Source organism: Electrophorus electricus, chromosome 6, assembly GCF_041902795.1.
Source record: "Electrophorus electricus isolate QZ-2024a chromosome 6, ASM4190279v1, whole genome shotgun sequence".
Taxonomy (NCBI): Eukaryota; Metazoa; Chordata; class Actinopteri; order Gymnotiformes; family Gymnotidae; genus Electrophorus; species Electrophorus electricus.
The window spans coordinates 30433010-30450939 of NC_137502.1; the positions used below are offsets into that span (position 1 = coordinate 30433010).

Sequence of the window (17930 nt, forward strand, 5' to 3'; positions counted from 1 at the left end):
GCTTTTGTAGTTGTTTTCTGCATGGAGTTTTCGTGCGAACAGTGGCGTGCATGTTTAAGGTTTAAGATTCATCAACCAGGAGCCCGTGACTTGTCCTGTAGTGTACTGAAAAGCTATTGATGTACGTGTCCTCTACCCTAGCCCTCCACAGTACTTCTCTTCACACACCACTTCAAAGACTTTGCTTCGTAGTTCTTCATAAAACTCTGGAGTTTATTTAGAGCCTCTCTCTCTCTGTGTACTGCTGTTTTAAAAAGCTGGGCTGCTTTTACACGCACGCGCGCACACACCCAAAAAAAAAAAAAAAAAAAAAAAAAGCCCCCAGAAACTGACAACTATCGGGAACAGATGGCTAAATCAGTTTCTTGCCGAGACGGGGAGGGAGAAAGAAGGAGGAACAGAGGAGTCACTTCCTTCCTCTTCCCCACACGGCCACGCCACTGCTCCCTGTTTGCACTGGCAGCCGCGCGCGAAGACGGCGCCGCGCGCGACACCTGGTGCATGCGTGTGTGCGTCTGTGGCTCCCGCACCCAGCGGTGCGGGGGCTTCCAGGCTCGTGTTTGTTTCTGTGAGCGGAACTAGTTTCTGAAGTGGAAGAACACGCGGCCGCTTGCACTTTAGTCACACTGCTGGACACTGCGCCGACCTCGTGCTCATTAGTGCCTGTTGTCTCCCCACAGAAACGGACGATTATGCAGAGATCATAGATGAGGAAGATACCTACACCATGCCCTCCAGTAAGTGCCTAACTTGTTTGCTGTGTGTGTGTGTGTGTGTGTGTGTGTGTGTGTGTCCGTCCTTGCTGTATGCTGCCTGCACTCTCCTGGGACCCAGATGTTCCAGCCTCGGTCCAAAACTCTAGCGTGACTCGTCGGTCTCTGAGCTGGATCGCAAGCCCTTCATTTCATGGTGTGGCAGCCAGAGAGCTTTAAATTGTCTCGCGCGGGTCCCAGCGTGGGGCCGCGTGCTCTCTGGGAGCGCGGCTAGCCGTCTGAGTTGGAGCAAATAGTTCTCAGGCTCCTTGTGCTATATGCCCATTTATGTATATATGGCTCAGCGTGAAATAGGGGGAGGGGGGTGGTTCTTGAGAGAGGATGCATCTTGCAGCCCAGCTTGCTGCGAACACACGCACGCACACACGGGCTTGCATGCTTGTATCTGTATGTGAGCGAACGTGTGGGTGGTTGAGTGGGGGGGGGCGGGGGGGGGTTGTGTGCGCACATTTATTTGTTTGCGAGCTGGATTATCTCTGAAACGTAATTTGGTGAGATTCTCTCAAACTACCAGGTTAAGATTTTTTGGTATTTGGTCTCACACAAAAAGGAACACACACGGCCATTAACATGCGCATACACTCTATTCGGCGCACACACTGTGACACAAGGACCGTTCTGCCTGCATGATGCACATCTTGGCTGTATTCACATCACACTCTACTGTTTGACCTGAAAGACTTACTGTGCGTCACTTAGTTGCATTGCATAGGTAATACCCTCTATATTTTTCACAGTCATCCATAATTAATGACCCTATTAATGGTCCGTCCCGTATACGTTAAGAATCTGCTTCATCAGTTCACCCAGTCAGAAGGCGTGTTGCTGTTGGGTGTACCAGGGCATTTCCTGCCCCTGTCATTTCTTCCTTTGCCTGTCTTCTTCATGCTGTCTGTGTGTCTTAATTCTGATTGGTTCTAAAAGCCAGCTCTCTCGCTTTTCTCCCTCCACTAATCACCCAGCCGAGGGCTATGGATTAGACGAAGGTAACCTCACTTCTCCTTGTTTCTCTCTCTCTCTCTCTCTCTCTCTCTCTCTCTTTTCTTTTGATGTCCCTCTTTCTTCTTCTGCTTGTGCTGCTGTGCCTGTGGTTTGGCTTGACAGGGCCGAGGGCCAATGCGAACGAAACATGTCCGAGTAAGAGAGACAACCCAGGATACACCAAGCCCAACCCCACCCCCGTAACTGTGGTAACGGTGTAGCCAGCGGGGGAGCTGCTCCTAGGTCCTAGCTCCTAACCACCGCGTGCTCGGTCGCTGCCGGCCCGTGTCACTCCGGCATGTTTATGACTCGGGCCATTTATGTAAAGCTTTATTGGTTTTCCTTCCCATCGTGCTGCAGTCAGAGTTTAACGGGAGTTGGGACTCTTCCACAGCTCATGTCCATAGCCCAAACCCGGCAATGAAAGCGTCAGCCGCGAGCCGACGTACTTCATCCCGCCGCGGCTGGCCACTGTGACTTGCAGCCTGCGAACCCAAAGCGCTACAGCGCGTTTAGCGCTAGTTCACATCCAGCCGTGGTAACTGGTGCCGTAAATAGAACAACTTTGCTCCCCTTCGTTTCCCAGCAGTTTTAAACCTCCCGAGCGCTGCTGCAGCACGGCGGTCCTGGACAGTCCGTAGCCAGAATGCGTGTCACCGCCTCGTGCTGTGGTGATGTGCCGCTCAGATTTGAAAGATGAAGCTTATTCCAGGGTCTGGCCGCAGCGTTACGAGCATGCTCTCGTCGTGGTCGCTTAGCGTTTGGCCTTTTTTGAGAGTTCTTTCGGCGCAAGCGTCTGTGTGCGAGAGTCACGTGTGCCGCTGGTGTTTTGTGCACGTGCAGCCCGGGATTATGAGATCCAGAGGGAACGCATCGATCTTGGCCGCTGCATTGGAGAGGGGCAGTTCGGAGACGTGCACCAGGGGATCTACGCCAGCCCGGTGAGAGCTGCTCCTCACTCGCAGACCCCTCCAACCCGAGGCTCGTGACCTCAGATATTGCAATTCACCAGAACTTTACTTTTGTTTTTTCATAGTGGCATTTCAACTCCTCATTTGTTGTAATTCTTTCCGGCCATGGTTTTGACAGAATCGCAAAGACCATGTGCATCACCAGATGGCCAGAAAGCCAAAGCTAAAAGACTGTCACACAGTCCTGGCTACAGTGCAAAACTCTGTTCTGGAGGAAAGACTTCATTTTATTTTAGTGGTTTATTTGTGTGTGCGCTTTGCAGGAGAACCCCTCTCTTTCCGTGGCAGTCAAGACATGCAAGAACTGCACCTCCGACAGCGTGCGTGAGAAGTTTCTGCAGGAGGCCTGTGAGTACAGAGCCTGCAACGTTCCACTTACCTGGGCCCGTTGATCAGTCACTACTGAAACCTCAGAGGAAGCAGGGCTTCTGTAACTGAGACATGCGTAGTGAAAAGCTTACCCAGAAAGAGGAATTGTGATACTGTCATCCTCTGGCTAGCATAGTTGAGGACCTTTAACCCAGAGCAGACAAGCGTATAGAATGGAAAATGTGTGCATGAAAATGCTCTTTGATTTTCTGTGCTGCAGTGACGATGCGGCAGTTTGACCATCCTCACATTGTGAAGCTGATCGGTGTGATTACGGAGAACCCAGTCTGGATCATCATGGAGCTCTGCACGCTGGGCGAGGTGAGACTGGGCCAAAACCATCTAGCAGCTGGAGTACTACAAACCCATACAGATTCTTTGCACTGAAGCTTCTTCTAATCCATCCAACTTTTATTCACAATATTTCGACGCCCACCGTGTGTGTGTGCACGTGTGTCGTGCGCGTGTGTGCGTGGATAGATAGCTCTCCATCCATCCATCCATATCTATCATTACGTCATACAGCTAATTTAGACTGCTAACAACAGAAATGTGGGAGCATACAAAAACAGTTAAAACGAGGTGACATTGTATTACTTCTACAGTAGAAGGGAGGGAGGATATGAAGAAGTGACTCTTGAAGTTATTGATGTTATTTACTTTCACATTTACATGTGACTTGAAGTATTTTTGCATATTTTCTTTAGCAAGCAATGGGTAGGCTACGAGTAAGCTCCCAGAATCCAGTGTCTTCACAGTGGTAAGGTCAAGCACATTCTAATGAAGACGACAGACCGATGTTTACTTAACAGTTCACGTGGAGCCTACCCAGAGTCTGAACAGTCTCTATTCTCATGCTTGGGACAGGAGAGGTTCACTCAGTAGAGTACTCGTGCGTGACCCCGGAGGTCATGCAGCCATGCCTTGGCTAAAGTTAGCTGGCTAAGCAGCTAGTTTGGACGTTGAATTTATCATTTTTGTTTTGATGCAGTAGGCATTATTATAAATGGACTGGAGTAAGTTACACGATTGTATTTGGACTGAATGAACAAATATTACTAGGGACTCACCATTAGTACACAGGAAGTAATAAACTACTCTGTAGTTCTGTTTTCAAAGCCACTTTCTGCTTTCACACAAATGGTGAAGCCCGCTGAGTGCACTGTAAAGGTTGGGGAAGATAAATCTGAACGTAGGTAACCCTAAGTAATCTGTCATGTAGAAACTAAACTATTTTGTGTTTCATATCAGTCATTCATATCAACAATCATTTTAGCACAGCTACACCAGCCATGTCAAAATAATATTTTCTGAATTTTCTAAATTGGGTTTAGTTTTGACAGATATTGTAATGTAAGCAATAAAAATGTTGCTTTTTCTAAAATAGAAACCAATTGGTTCATTTTAAGAGACCTGTTATGTTTTCTTTTGTGTATTGAACATTGCTCTTTAATAAAGCAAAAGTGTTTCTTATCCAATTATTTGATCAATCGATGAGATAAACGATAGAATACTCAGCTACTAAAGTAATCTACTTAAGCAGCTCTAGTTTTGATGATCGGGGATCTTAACCAATGAGGTCACTTGTGTTGTCTGTGTATAAAAGGCGTTATCTAAAATGACAACATCGTAATTAATGGAACTGCTGCTTATTCCCCCTCTCTTTAGTTGAGGTCATTTTTACAAGTAAGAAAATACAACCTAGACTTGGCAACGCTGATTCTGTTTGCCTACCAGCTGAGCACGGCCTTGGCCTACCTGGAGAGCAAGAGATTTGTGCACAGGTGAGTGACCACGTCCTCTGACCAATCAGGCGCTTGGCTTTGTACAAGTCCCCGCCCCAATGAAGTCATTTACTGTTTTGTTGTTCTATTAAAACTTTTTATATATATGTGTGTGTGTGTGTGTGTGTGTGTGTGTGTGTGTGTGTGTGTGTGTGTGTGTGTGTGTTTTTAGGGACATTGCTGCCAGAAATGTCTTAGTGTCTTCCACAGACTGTGTAAAACTTGGAGACTTCGGACTCTCCAGATACATGGAGGACAGCTCGTACTACAAAGGTAATAGTGTTTTAGAAGTCAATTGTAAGTCAACCATGGAACATACCATTTCCTAGCTTTGGAACAAAAAATAATTGCTGGTTTTTAGGATATAGCACCCTCTGGTGGTTTGGAAAACACTGCCCCTGTGAACAGCCAAGTGAGCTGTAGTTTTTATTTCGTAGCCTCCAAAGGCAAACTGCCAATCAAGTGGATGGCACCAGAATCCATAAACTTCCGTCGTTTTACCTCAGCCAGTGATGTGTGGATGTTTGGTAAGTTCTAGAAATGTTTGCTTACCTTTTTGCAGCATGGGGAATGCGTAAACTAACGAAGCCAGTGATATTTTCCAGATATCTAGGCTTCTTAGTCACCGCTTCCGCTCCCATAGATATCCCACTTGCTTTTTTCCTTCTCTCTTTCCACACGCTCTCACTCTGGATCTCTCTCGCCTTCTTCCCAGGCGTGTGCATGTGGGAGATCCTGATGTACGGGGTGAAGCCCTTCCAGGGCGTGAAGAACAACGATGTGATTGGGCGCATCGAGAACGGCGAGCGGCTGGCCATGCCCCACAACTGCCCCCCAACCCTCTACAGCCTGATGACCAAGTGCTGGGCGTACGACCCCAGCAAGAGGCCCCGCTTTACGGAGCTGAAGACCCAGCTCAGGTTAGCCCTCTTCCCTCTGTCCACCAGATATGGACACACGCACATGTGGGTAAAACTCTTTTAAAAGGTGAATTATGGGAATCACAGACATGTTATGCCTTTGGTAGAAATAGTGTTACCGGAAGGGGTGCTGGGCTTACTATCGACCACCAGGGGCCGCTCTTTTACTGATTAAATGCAAAGGCTATTTTCTGCGTGTAAAGAGCCTTGAGCTCTAATATTAATTGCGATGCACGGGACACAAAGACCAGCAGTTGTTTTTGGCGAGACCCTAACCGAGGAGGTCGACATGGGGCAGCTTCCCTTCCACAGGCCCCACCCCCCAGTGATGTCACTAAGGAAAAGCACCCAGGATGGTCCGTCTCCCTGACGGGGGTCTGTGCAGTGCCGCTTGGCCCAGTGCCAGGGACTGTGTGGGGTGGGGTCAGGCAGCCGAGGGGCTTGGTTGACTGTGTCTGCACAGTCGACACCGGGCCAGGGCTTTGGTCACACATCTGCCAAGAGCAGGTGAGAGGTGGTGGGGGAGAACGCCAGACGTGCTGAGCCCTCCTCACAGCCCGGGCTTAGAGCTGTGTGGAGGGATTTTCTGTTTCAACTGAAAAGAAAATGGTGGAAAGTAACAATTTTGAGTATATTGCTGTATTTTTATTTATTTCTTTTTTTTAAATATGCCTCTCTCTCTCTCTCTCCCTCTCCGTCCCCTCCTTGCAGCACTATTCTGGAGGAGGAGAAGGCCCAGCAGGAGGAGAGGCTGCGTATGGAGATGAGGCGTCAGGTCACAGTGTCCTGGGACTCAGGCGGCTCAGACGAGGCTCCGCCCAAAGTAGGCGGCTCCCAGCCCCACCCTCCCCCTCCAGCCACACCCTTACAAGTTAAACACACAACAAGCAATTAACTCGTCATCTTAATGTTATTTGCTGCAGCCGCATCAAAACAAAGACTTTTGTTTTGCGGGCAAACATAAGGCTCTTATGTAGCGATCATACCAGAGTTCTCTATATCTGTACATCTAGTCTCTCCATGTATGACGTAGAGGGTAAGCTACGGCAGTGCCCAGATGGGTGGGAATCACGATTTCCCCCTGATGGCCAGATCAGGCTCTGTGCAGTGAAACGGCAGTGTGCTTTGGCAGGCCACGCTTCCTGTCTGTCCATCCCGTCTCTTCCATGGTCTTTAAATGATAAACGATGTTTCTGTTGAGTTTGTCATCCAGTTGTTTTGAGTTAATCACATTAGGCTGGAGGCCTGCAGGTTTTACGCAATGCATCATAGTGTTGGGAAATTCTTCTTTACGCTTAGCGAACGTTGCCTCCGGGCCACCATCTTAAATAACGTTTTTGCTATTTTCAGCATCTTCTACATCTAACAGGAAGTGAATAACAGTATTCAGCAGGGACAGAGTTTAGCGCAGCGCAGCGTTTCTAAACCTCCTCCTGTTCCCCACAGCCCAGCCGGCCCGGTTACCCGAGCCCCCGCTCCAGTGAAGGTTTCTGCCCCAGCCCCCAGCATGGCAGCCAGCACAACCACTACCAGGTGACCGCACTGCACGCCAGGCCCAGGCCATCAGCTGGGGCACCCCGCTCCACAGCCTGGACCTGTAGAGAGAGTGTGTGTGAGTGAGAGAAGGGTGGTGGTGGTGGTGGTGGTGGTGGTGGGGGGGAGTGTGCGATGGAGCGCAAATTGGAGGGTCTCACGGTCTCGCGAGTGTAACTGTGTGGTTTATACCACTGATGGATTGGGGTGGCTGGAGATCTGCTGTTTTATCAGCTAGAGTATTTATGCCAAATCTGCTCCCTCTGGAATCTAGAAGAGGAAAAACATCTGCTGTTCTGGAGGTTTTGGCTCCACACAGCACGTCTGAGTTCATTCTTGACCCGCGTGTCATTTTGCTAAAGGTCTCCAGTTACCCCGGCCCTCACGCCATGCCCTCGGTGCCTGGTGGAGGGTACCCAGCCCAGGCCTCTGTTCTGGACGCGCACGAGACCTGGAACCACCACAGGCAAGACGTGCCATTGTGGTCACCTAATGTGGAGGTGAGTGGGTGTGTTTGTCCACACACTGGGTAGACATGTGTTGACTTTGAGTTTCTTTGTTTGTTTTATATCACTGTTATTATTTGAAGATGAGATTTCTGTATTGATGGGCTTTAGCACTAGTGTGTGTGTGTGTGTGTGTGTGTGTGTGTGTGTCAGGATGGGAGTGGTGTGGACATGCGGGGGCGGGGCCACCTGATGGAGGAGAGGTTGATGCTGCAACAGCAGCAGATGGAGGAGGACCAGCGCTGGTTGGAGCAGGAGGAGGGATTCCTGGTACCGTCTGCTTGCTTTGGCATGCTCAGTCTCTCTCTTTTGCTCTCTCTCTCCACATCTAGACCAATACATCTCGTCTTAGTTCTTTTCCTGACACAGAAGCTACTCTTAGCACTTTTCCGCTGGCATGGTGCCCATGTTGGTCTCCAACAGTTCCAGCTTTTGCAACATAACAGACCTGTGACACCAGCGGCGAAAGGACAGAGCCTTGGCGTCACCATGTAAGGTTGTTTACTCTTGTCTCATCCATTTACAACTGAAATCACGAGAACCGCAGCAAAAACAGCAGCAGTGAATCATCAGTGGAACTGAAAACGCTGAGAAGCGTTATTCTAGATGCAAGATTTGCAAATGAAGATTGTGTGCCGCCATGTGGTTTTATACGAGGTCTTCTGACTCCTGTCTGTGGATCAGAGAAAATCCACTTCCAGATACAGAATTGTTGGGCTTTCAAACCAGTGAAAACGCTGGTCCGTTCTTAAAAGGTTCACGAGTTCATGGGAACCAGCTTCAGCACGAGCACCAGACACCATTTTTGTGTGCGTGTGTGTGTGTGTGTGCGCGTGTGTGTGTGTTCGCCATCGATAGGGTCTGTTGGGTTTTATCCGGAGAGGGAAAAAGATGGAAGGATATTTTGCTGTTGCACACATTAACCGGCGTGAAAAACAAAGTTGTAAATTCGGCAGGTGTGATGTGCACAGAGCAACCTGGAACAGGCTAGGAACAGGCTGGCCCCAGCTCCTGGCCCCTGTACCCCAAGCCCTCCTGTCTCCTCCATGTTAACAGTCTGAAGCCATTTAAGAGCCCTTGGCCCATGCAGCGTGTTCCTCATGTGCTTGGCGGTGTGGAAATACCATGCCTATTTTTGGTCGATAATCATGGCTATTTTCCTCTTAAAGAAACCCTCTCCACCAGCTTTGAGCTCGGAGACGCAGCCGTCTCCAGGTTCCAGCAGCCGGAGCCCAATTCGCCTGCTCGTCATGTCACCGTGGTGAGGCAATGCCAGAAGGCGTAGTTGGCCGCTCGTTAACGGTGCTGTAATCTGACTGCCAGCGTTTTGGGAAACCTGTGGAAAATCCCAGTGGCCTTGCTGACAGTCGTATGAATCTGAAAGCCGTGCGGCCCTACTGTTGTCTTCCTCGCTCAGCTGCGTTTTTTTCCTGGGATGAGACCATCAGTGAGACTGCTGTTGAAGAGGCAGTATTGCGCGTAGCTGAGTGGTATTCCGAATTGCTGCGGAGCTCTTCTGCGAGCTGCCACATTTGGCCGTGCGAAGGAGGTTCTTGTAAAAACTGAGGGGGAGAGACGCGCAAGAACAGCAGGAAGTGCTGGATATAGCGGGGCGGAAAAAAGAAGGAAACCTGAGGGAAAGTGAGGAAGAGTAGTGGTAAAGAGAGAGAGAGAGAGAGTTGAGGGGTAGATCGAGGGAGAGTGAGAGCAAGGGGTAAAGTGAGAGAGGGAGAGAGAGAGAGAGGGAGAGAGTGGGAGAGAGGGAGAGTGAGAGAGGGAGAGGGAGAGAGGGAGAGGGAGAGAGAGAAGGGGGGGTGGGGGGAGTGGTCTGGCTGCATGTGTGTTGAGCGCGCTCCAGTCGTGTTCATTTAAGCAGCGTTCCAGTAGGGAGCCGGAGCTCACTGCCTCTTCCCCGGCTTCGCTGATGGAACCTCAATCCCCTCGCGCCCTCCTCACCGTGGCCAGGGCGCGCTCTGCTCCGAGGATGCACCTTTTCAAGTCCTGCCTCGGAAAACCGGTACTGCTGTCTTCCTGGGGCTTCCTGTCTGTGGTCTTAGACTGGATTCTGGATCCTGAGGCACTGGCTTTGTGGCATATTATGGGATGTTTGCTTGTAAAAGTCTCCAGATAGTAGTTAAGGGAAAAGAAAAGGTTTTGGGCGCTTTGTTTACAAGGCCTGGTGTCCTACTCTGTGGTGACGTCGTAGATGTAGGATAAAAAGGACATAACTAGGAAGTCCTCAGAATAACTGGCGGCAACATATTATCTGTGGGGTCTTGGAGAACTGTGCTAGTTGTGTTTCTTATAGCGTGTGTGTAGTGGTAATCTTAGGACAGCACTGTTTACAGAAACCTACCAACTGAATTGGGATGTATAACTGCATGAAGTGGAAGAAGTGACCACATGTTTGTTTCTGCTGCTGTTTGTGCCCAGAAGCCAGAATCCAGGAACTCCAGGGGCAGCATAGACAGGGAGGACAGCGCCCTCCAGGGGCTGGTGAGTTTCCTCACCTCTCTCTTTGCACTTGTGCGCGCACACACACACACATACATATACACACACACACACACACACTCCTTTTAGTATTACTATTCCACTTGCACCATGAATTCCAGAAGCTGGTTACCGCACAATGAAGATGGCGTGTGTATTTGTGGGGGGAATAACCTTTGGGCTCCAGCCCCTCCCCAGCAGAGGTGTGGTGGCGTGGGTGGGAAGAGGGCACAGGCAAACAGGGTGACGGTGGGAACAGAAGCCACAGGCAGCCATTTATCATGCCATCATCTCCACTGGGAAAACCAGCGTCAGCTCAATGGCACCCACAAAACCAGGCCCATTTTCTCCGAGTAATTACAGAATTGTGTACGGAACACATGGCGGAAGGCAGGAAGCAACAGGGAGAAAGTGAGCGCGTTGGGAAGGGAACGACTTGGAGAGGGAGTGCTTTTGCCCAAGTACCTCGGGATGAGCTGCACATTCTTTCCCACCACCTACCCACAATTCCACGGTGGTCAGCGGCAAATGTCGCAGCAAGCCAAGGCCAGTGAGCCGCTCTCTAAATGCTGCTGTTTCTCTTTCTGTGTTCTTCCAGACGGCTAACCAGCACATATACCAGCCTGTGGGCAAAGCAGGTAAGCGTTCCGCCACCCCCGGGCTAGAAGTGCCTGAGCTGGCATTTCTGAAACCAACCTGAAACTGCTCTGTGTTTTTCTTTCGATCATAAGCAACTATTTAATTTCAGGTTTACTCAGTTGCAAGCAGGGTTATGTCTGCAACTTCAGAAACGTCTGTGCGGCATTTATGAGCGAGTAATGTATTTAGTCATTATAAAGTACATAACTATGAACTTCAAATAAAGTGCTGGGAAAGTTCCCTTCCAGCGTCCAGCAGAGCTATGAATGCGGCTGTTCTATAAAAAGAATTTACCATCTCTCTTAAGAATAAGAATAATTATCTGGGATAAATGCATTGAACATTTATGTAAGATGCACACATGATTCTTACATGTTGTTGTTCATGGAGTTGTCGCTAACTGTCCGCCTCTGCATTCTTTTCCCCACCCAGAGCCCGTCGCCCCACCTAAGAAGCCCCCTCGTCCGGGAGCCCCAAGTCACTTGGGCAGCCTGGCCAGCATCAACCCAGTGGACAGCTACAACGAGGGTGTGAAGGTACAGTGGCCTTCAGGTGACACTCCGGGAGCATGGGACCAGCGGCCACGCCCGCGGTGACCCATCGAGCCCCTCCTGACCGCGCTGCGTCAACTGCTTGCCAGCCTGAAAGCATGCGCTTTGGCTCACCTAATTTTCACATCACGCGTTACCCCCCCCCCCCCGCCCCCGCCCCCCAAATTTACTTTAAGAATGTCTGCCTGGTCGTTCTGCTGCCGAGTGAGCACTCAAGCGGAAGAGCTCCAAGAAGTAGCTGGGAATATGAGGAGAGCAGCGCAGGGATCTGGAAGCGTGTCAGTGTTTCCCCACGCTCCCCTCCACCAGCCGGCTAAAGTTGCCGCATGTCAGCAGAACAGGGGAAGGCCATGACCCAGGCAGAGAGGCCTCAGGGCCCCTTCCATGGCATGCGCACACACACACACAGACAGATTCCCATACATGCGTATTCTCTCACACACACAATGCGTGAGACACAAGTTTGTGGGGAGCTGAGTAAACAGAACCCTCGGGTGCGGTCGCCCTCTCCGGGAAAGAACGCTCTCGGCCAGCCACCCCCCTTCCTGAGCGCTAACCCCCAGCATTGTGCGTTAGTTTGGGGGGGGGGGGTTTAATAGGGGTGGGGGTGAACTGAAGATCGTCCCGACCGTTTTAGGCAGCACGAGGGGCCACGTGTTTTGATGAACGACGCCATTTCACAGCTCCACTGCGTTTCTGTCCTGCTCGGCCCAAGGAAAGCAACTTTCTTTGGTAGAGAAGCAGAGCCATCAGGCCCCTCCCACCCCAAGGATGTCTCGGATTTCTTTTAATTACACGAGCACAAGTGATGGGTCTGGATCCAATTTTACACTGGAAGTGTCTGAAACAGCCGCACACCACCATGCCTTGTAATCAGAGTGGAAACTCCTGCCCCCTCTCACTGCAGAATTCCAGAATATTCCACATGCACCTTTTTCTGCCGTGTTTGGGAATATTTGCATGTACCTATTTTTACTCTCATTTTTTTTCTTGGCATCATTAATTCTTTGTTCCTGTTCTGTTTCCCTGCATCCCTCCCCATCCCCTCCCCTACCCTCACGCTCACCTGCTTTGTACCACACACTGTCGTTGCACGTAGCCCTGGCGGGTAAGGACTTTGTGTGTGTGTGTGGGTGTGTGTATGTGTATGGGGGGGGGGGGCGGTCAGTCATGTGTGTAGATCAGTTGTGGTCTGATGCTCTCACACTCGTGCATGTTGTTAGGGTAGAGAAAAAGTTCTTAATAGCATTACAGACATTATAACTCCACTATACTGCTACACCCAAAATGCTGTTTCTTCTGTTTGCACTCATGTAATGAGGGTGGGATTACAGTTACTATAGTCATTTTGCTCACAGTAGTTACAGTTCTAACCTTAGGATCAAATTAAAGGTACAGTAAGTAAAACATCTCATTTAACCTTCAAAATATTTAAGAAAAGACAATGGTCCCTGGGCTTGGAAATGGTTTCCGGTTATGCCTGGGTTCACAGATTATGCATTCAAATGACATCACAAGACGTCATCCGAACCACAAGCAAGGAAAATGTGAAATGCTACTTACTGTACATTTAAGCTAGAAATATGTGGTGTCCCTTAAGCCCTGCTAATGGTTGTGTTTATCTGTGTGCACGTTTCTGTCTGTCTTATTTTATAGCACATGGGGTTTGGCTTCGTTCTGTTGACCTTTATTTAAGAAAGCCAGTATCATATTTTGACTCATAATATTTGGGTAATATTTTACTTATCAGTCCTTCCTAACAGAGACTTGCCTATTCTAAATTGTCACATTTCGTCCTCTACGCTGTGAAGTGTGGTTTAAAGATGAAATTACATTATTTTTGAAGCCATCTTATAATAGAGTACAACGCTGCCATCTTGTGTTATGATCCAAGTACTGACCCTCTTGAACTTGTCAGTTGTGCTGACTTCTAAACTGAATGCTGCCCTCTAGTGACATAAAATAAACACAGCCACTTCAGTCCATGCAAGTGCTGTAGTGCTTATTTCAGTTCTCCGCTGTCCTTCCTCCAGATCCAGCCACAAGAAATCAGTCCGCCTCCCACAGCGAACCTCGACCGCTCCAACGACAAAGTGTACGAGAACGTTACAGGACTGGTGAAGGCCGTCATTGAGATGTCCAGTAAAATACAGCCTGCTCCGCCCGAGGAATACGTGCCCATGGTGAAGGTAAAGGAATCATGACCCTTCCCTGGAAATGTGCTTTCATTGGACATCATGGCATTAGTACTAACCACATGTGACTCTAGGAGGTGGGACTGGCCCTGAGAACCTTGCTAGCCACCGTGGACGAGACCATACCTATCTTACCAGCTAGCACCCACAGAGAGGTGAGTCCACCTCAGCCTCCTAAACCTCCATTTTTTTACCATCTGTCACCTTTTAAGGTGTTTGTGTATTTAGCACTGGCTCAAATAATAAATTCATGGCTTACGCCCGCGTATCCCTGTCCGCAACCTGGAACACCTCTGCACTGCATGTCTGTCCGCGTACCAGTTTAATCCTAGTTAAAGGGTCATGTAGACGGATGACTCGGCTGGGTGGTGCTGTGAGCTGGGTAAACGTTCAGTGCAGGGCTGCTCCAGCGCGCGGCCTCGGGCAGCACTTAATTCCGGCCCTTGTCCCTGGCGTCGCAGATCGAGATGGCCCAAAAGCTGCTGAACTCTGACTTAGCCGAGCTGATCAGCAAGATGAAGCTCGCCCAGCAGTACGTGCTGACCAGCCTGCAGCAGGACTACAAGAAGCAGATGCTGACGGCAGCGCATGCGCTCGCCGTCGATGCGAAGAACCTCCTGGACGTCATTGACCAGGCGCGCCTGAAGACGATCGCACAGTCGCAGCCGCACTAGGCTCGCCAGAGAGGGCGGCTCGCAAGAGCCGGACGCTACAGCACAGGAGAGGAGAGGAGAGAGATCTTCTGCTGGGACAACAGGCTGAAGTCACATCACCGGATCACACAGCACCAACAGCCCTCTCGCCAGTATGAAGAAATGCACCTCTAAGCCTGAATCCTCACCGCAAGAATATGAAATTAACCCCCCCCCTTTTTTTTTTATATATATATATATATATGACTTTTCACATACTACATTCAGTGGACTGCTGGAGATTGAATGACAAACGTGTGTTTTGTTTTTATTTTTGTCTATGCTGGTTCCCCTTCTTTTTCTTTTCAATTGAAACATGAAGTTGAGCTTCAGGCCAGAGGCTGTCTGGTTCCTCTGAGCAAAGAACCCTGCAACTGGAAGCCACACCCAAACAGCGAGCCTGGACGCCCCTGGCCTAACCCAAAGGTTTATCAGAGACAAACCTACTTCCTCCAAGTCTACCATAGCAGACCTGCACCTACCGATGCTCTGGATTAAATGCACACAGAGGGCTCACATTCTTCTCCGTAATCCTCGGGCATCCACTCAGGGGGCACCTCTAGACACAACGCAGCTCTCTTCAGCATAGCACCTGTTGTTTTTACGTGTAACGTTCCACCTACAAAGGCATATATTTTTTAAAGAATCAGTTATGTTTAATGAAACTAAGGCTAAGGCCATTTCTAATAAGGGGATATTAATGGGTTATCAATAGATCCAGTAAATGTCTCAAAACAACTTGTATCAAATCTACTCAAATCAGTTGATAAAAGCACAGGACTAGCCCAGCCTTCTTCCCCATTGCTTTCTCAACTAAGTTTGTTGGTACCAGTGTGCCATAGTCCACAATTAGTTTTCTTCGAGGCTGATGTACTTAGTGCTCGTTTGTTTATGCTCACCCATGTACAGTACAATCTAGAAATGAATCCACTTTGTCGCTGATAAATTATTCTCAGGAAATACTGACTGTACAGAACGTTGAACTAATAAAATGTGTTACTCTTGTATGTTGCTTTGATGATTTACAGCATTCATACCAGGTAGAGCTGGAGTGGGTTATGTATTCTACTGAATACATAACCATGGAGCATGGTCTACCTGCACAGCTCTAACGAGCACTTTTATGGCAACTTTAATATCCACCAACCCACTACAAGTGTAATTTAGTATTGACATGGTCTCTGGTTGCATCACAAAACAGAGAGGTAGACAAAAAAAAAAAAATGTTTCAGGTTTTTATTTTTCCTAGAAAAATTGCTCTAGTCAAAGAGACCAAAGCCCATGTCGTCATCTGACTCTTCAGACTCTTCCTTCTTCTCTTCTTTCTTCTCTTCTTCCTTGGCTGTAAACAGAGCGAGAGAAAAAGGTTCATACAAGCAGAAGTGCAACTTCTGACAAATGAGTTTAAAAAAAGTTAAGACATCCCTTTTACATTTAGCTGACACTTATCCAAAGCGAGTTACAATTATTACTGTACAACTTGAGCAATTGAGGGTCATGGGCCTTGTTCAGGGGCCCCATAAACTGGTAACTTGGCAGTGGTGGGGCTTGAACCAGCAACCTTCCGATTCCAAATCACATACCTTAACCTCTAAGCTACCACTGCACCTTTTTTACATATGTATGTAGGAGCATCCTAGTGTTCTATTCATTCCTCGATATGGAATTCTGTAATATTTTTGGTGTACGTCTATACATAAACAGCATTGGTACCTGGTGCTTCTCCAGCAGCAGGGGCAGCAGCTGCAGTTGGAGCAGGGGCACTGCCACCAGCTCCCACACTGCAGATCAGGCTACCGATGTCCACACTGGCCAGAGCCTAGACACCATCAGACCACAGAAAAACACCCTTCAGACAGACACTACAGCAATTTTACAGCGCAGGTGCCCTGTGGTTTAGGTCACCAAGCTCTTCAACAACGCTTTCAGGGAAACCAGAACAGGCTCTACCTTGGCTGACCAGATTATGGCAAAGGCAATCAAGAGCTCAAGCCACTACATGGTTACCACATATGCTGAAATCTCTTTACTGTTAGCTTCAATTTCACCAGCTCAGCTCTCAGGTCATTCTGTCACCTGAATTTTCAATTCCATGTTTAAATGTGAAGCTCTGCAGGCCAAATTTTCTTTAAACGATCAATTAAACATCCAAATTAAAACAGGTGCCGAAAAGATTTTGCCAACTGTGAGACTTTAAATGGTTTAGGAGTTGAAGGTGCTTCTCCAGTTTCCAATAGCAGAAAGCGACGGCGTGTTTTAATGTCCATAGTTAACCGTCGCTCACTCATACTGAACTTCGTCTCAAACTGCAACTGGTGATGTCCATGAAGCAGCGCTGAGGTACGTTACACAACTCAAGCGGCTGCCTAGGAAAAGTAGGCCACAAAACATCTTACCTTGGCGAACAGCCCAGGCCAGAAAGGCTCGATGGTCACTCCTGCAGCTTTGATCAGCGCGTTCAGCTTGTCCTCCTGAAAAACACAAACTGGTCAAGACTGCTCCCACTGGAGAGGTGAAGACCCTTACTGCCATTTACGAACCTGTCCATTTGGCCCAGTTCATAGGACAGGACAAAGTGACCAGACATACTCATCTCGGCAGTGCAAGTGAAGCTAGTAACAATATTTTGTCTTTAAGCCTCGTCACACAATTGTTAGCTAGTTTAGCTTAGCTAGGTATCCTAGCCAATATTCACTCCATGAGACCAGCACGAGCCAGCGAGCTAATCTAGCAACAGTGCTTTAACTGTGGTACATATGACGAACCAAAACCAGTGTCTTATAATGGCTTATAACTAGTTATATTAAAAAGTATTGACATAAGCGCATTCTCCAGCTACTCCATGTGACCATGTGACCGTTTCCGGTCAAACATGGCAGAACGAAGCGAACACACATACTGTGACAGTGACTTCGTCGTCGTGGAGGATGAGTGCGGAGTAAATACAAGCGAGCTCGGATACGGACGCCATTCTTCTTTACAAATAGCACAGTTTAGGACGTGGATGCCTAATTCTTATGGTGCTAGTCGCCGGATTCAAAGGCCTTAGCTTCGTTAGAAGAACCCAGCACCTCAGGCACGTTTGAATCCTCCTCACGGGTTAAGCGGAAAGGGAGTGGGAGGAGGCGGGCGATTTGTTTATATACCCATGTACGTCACTTACTGGGCGGGGCAAACGTTGAAAGGCGTGGTTTATTCGCTCAGAGTTTATTCTCACAGGCTGCATTGCTGTCTGTCACTCATCGGTGTGTGGCGAATGTTCAAGAAGGCGTTTACAGGTTTTAATTTAGATTGGCATTGCCAGCACGTTTTTTTTTTTCCTTACGCAAAATCTTAGTGCATTTATCGTCCGCAATATTAAGGAACATTATTACTTATTGCTGAAATATGTAACATTTGGTCTTTAAAAATTCTTATACTTTTAATGGTCAAGTCTTTTGGCAATTCTAAATTCTCAAGCAAAAAAGCCACTTTGTGTTGCCTTGGAAAAAGAGCTGGAACATTATATTAAATTAATCCAGCT

General features: G+C 48.5%; 2 protein-coding genes across 15 annotated transcripts in view; one reads left to right on the forward strand and one right to left on the reverse strand.

Annotated features, from left to right (window-relative positions):
- The window catches only part of ptk2aa (protein tyrosine kinase 2aa), a 65160-nt gene extending 49748 nt beyond the window's left edge, over window positions 1–15412 (forward strand). For 8 of the 14 annotated variants that reach the window (XM_081716367.1, XM_081716375.1, XM_081716370.1 and 5 more), the window contains 19 exons: window positions 681–737; window positions 1736–1759; window positions 2598–2695; window positions 2989–3073; window positions 3315–3415; window positions 4763–4878; window positions 5051–5151; window positions 5316–5405; window positions 5594–5798; window positions 6510–6621; window positions 7245–7331; window positions 7694–7831; window positions 7991–8107; window positions 10271–10333; window positions 10929–10968; window positions 11402–11505; window positions 13554–13709; window positions 13790–13870; window positions 14177–15412. In XM_081716367.1, coding sequence (XP_081572493.1) covers window positions 681–737; window positions 1736–1759; window positions 2598–2695; window positions 2989–3073; window positions 3315–3415; window positions 4763–4878; window positions 5051–5151; window positions 5316–5405; window positions 5594–5798; window positions 6510–6621; window positions 7245–7331; window positions 7694–7831; window positions 7991–8107; window positions 10271–10333; window positions 10929–10968; window positions 11402–11505; window positions 13554–13709; window positions 13790–13870; window positions 14177–14389 — 1988 coding nt within the window. In that variant the 3' untranslated portion in view covers window positions 14390–15412. Of the gene's footprint in view, window positions 1–680; window positions 738–1735; window positions 1760–2597; window positions 2696–2988; window positions 3074–3314; window positions 3416–4762; window positions 4879–5050; window positions 5152–5315; window positions 5406–5593; window positions 5799–6509; window positions 6622–7244; window positions 7332–7693; window positions 7832–7990; window positions 8329–10270; window positions 10334–10928; window positions 10969–11401; window positions 11522–13553; window positions 13710–13789; window positions 13873–14176 lie in introns of those variants that run through there. The other 6 variants (XM_081716369.1, XM_081716372.1, XM_081716373.1 and 3 more) reach the window with 4 other exon arrangements.
- A 217-nt stretch (window positions 15413–15629) lies between these two features.
- rplp1 (ribosomal protein lateral stalk subunit P1) lies at window positions 15630–17531 on the reverse strand. The gene is made up of 4 exons (XM_027030899.3): window positions 17307–17531; window positions 16804–16878; window positions 16121–16226; window positions 15630–15749 (listed from the first exon to the last, which is right to left on the reverse strand). Exons 1-4 carry the CDS (start codon window positions 17376–17378, stop codon window positions 15667–15669), a joined length of 336 nt encoding a protein of 111 aa, XP_026886700.2. The 5' UTR covers window positions 17379–17531; the 3' UTR covers window positions 15630–15666.
- Window positions 17532–17930: the final 399 nt, after the last annotated feature.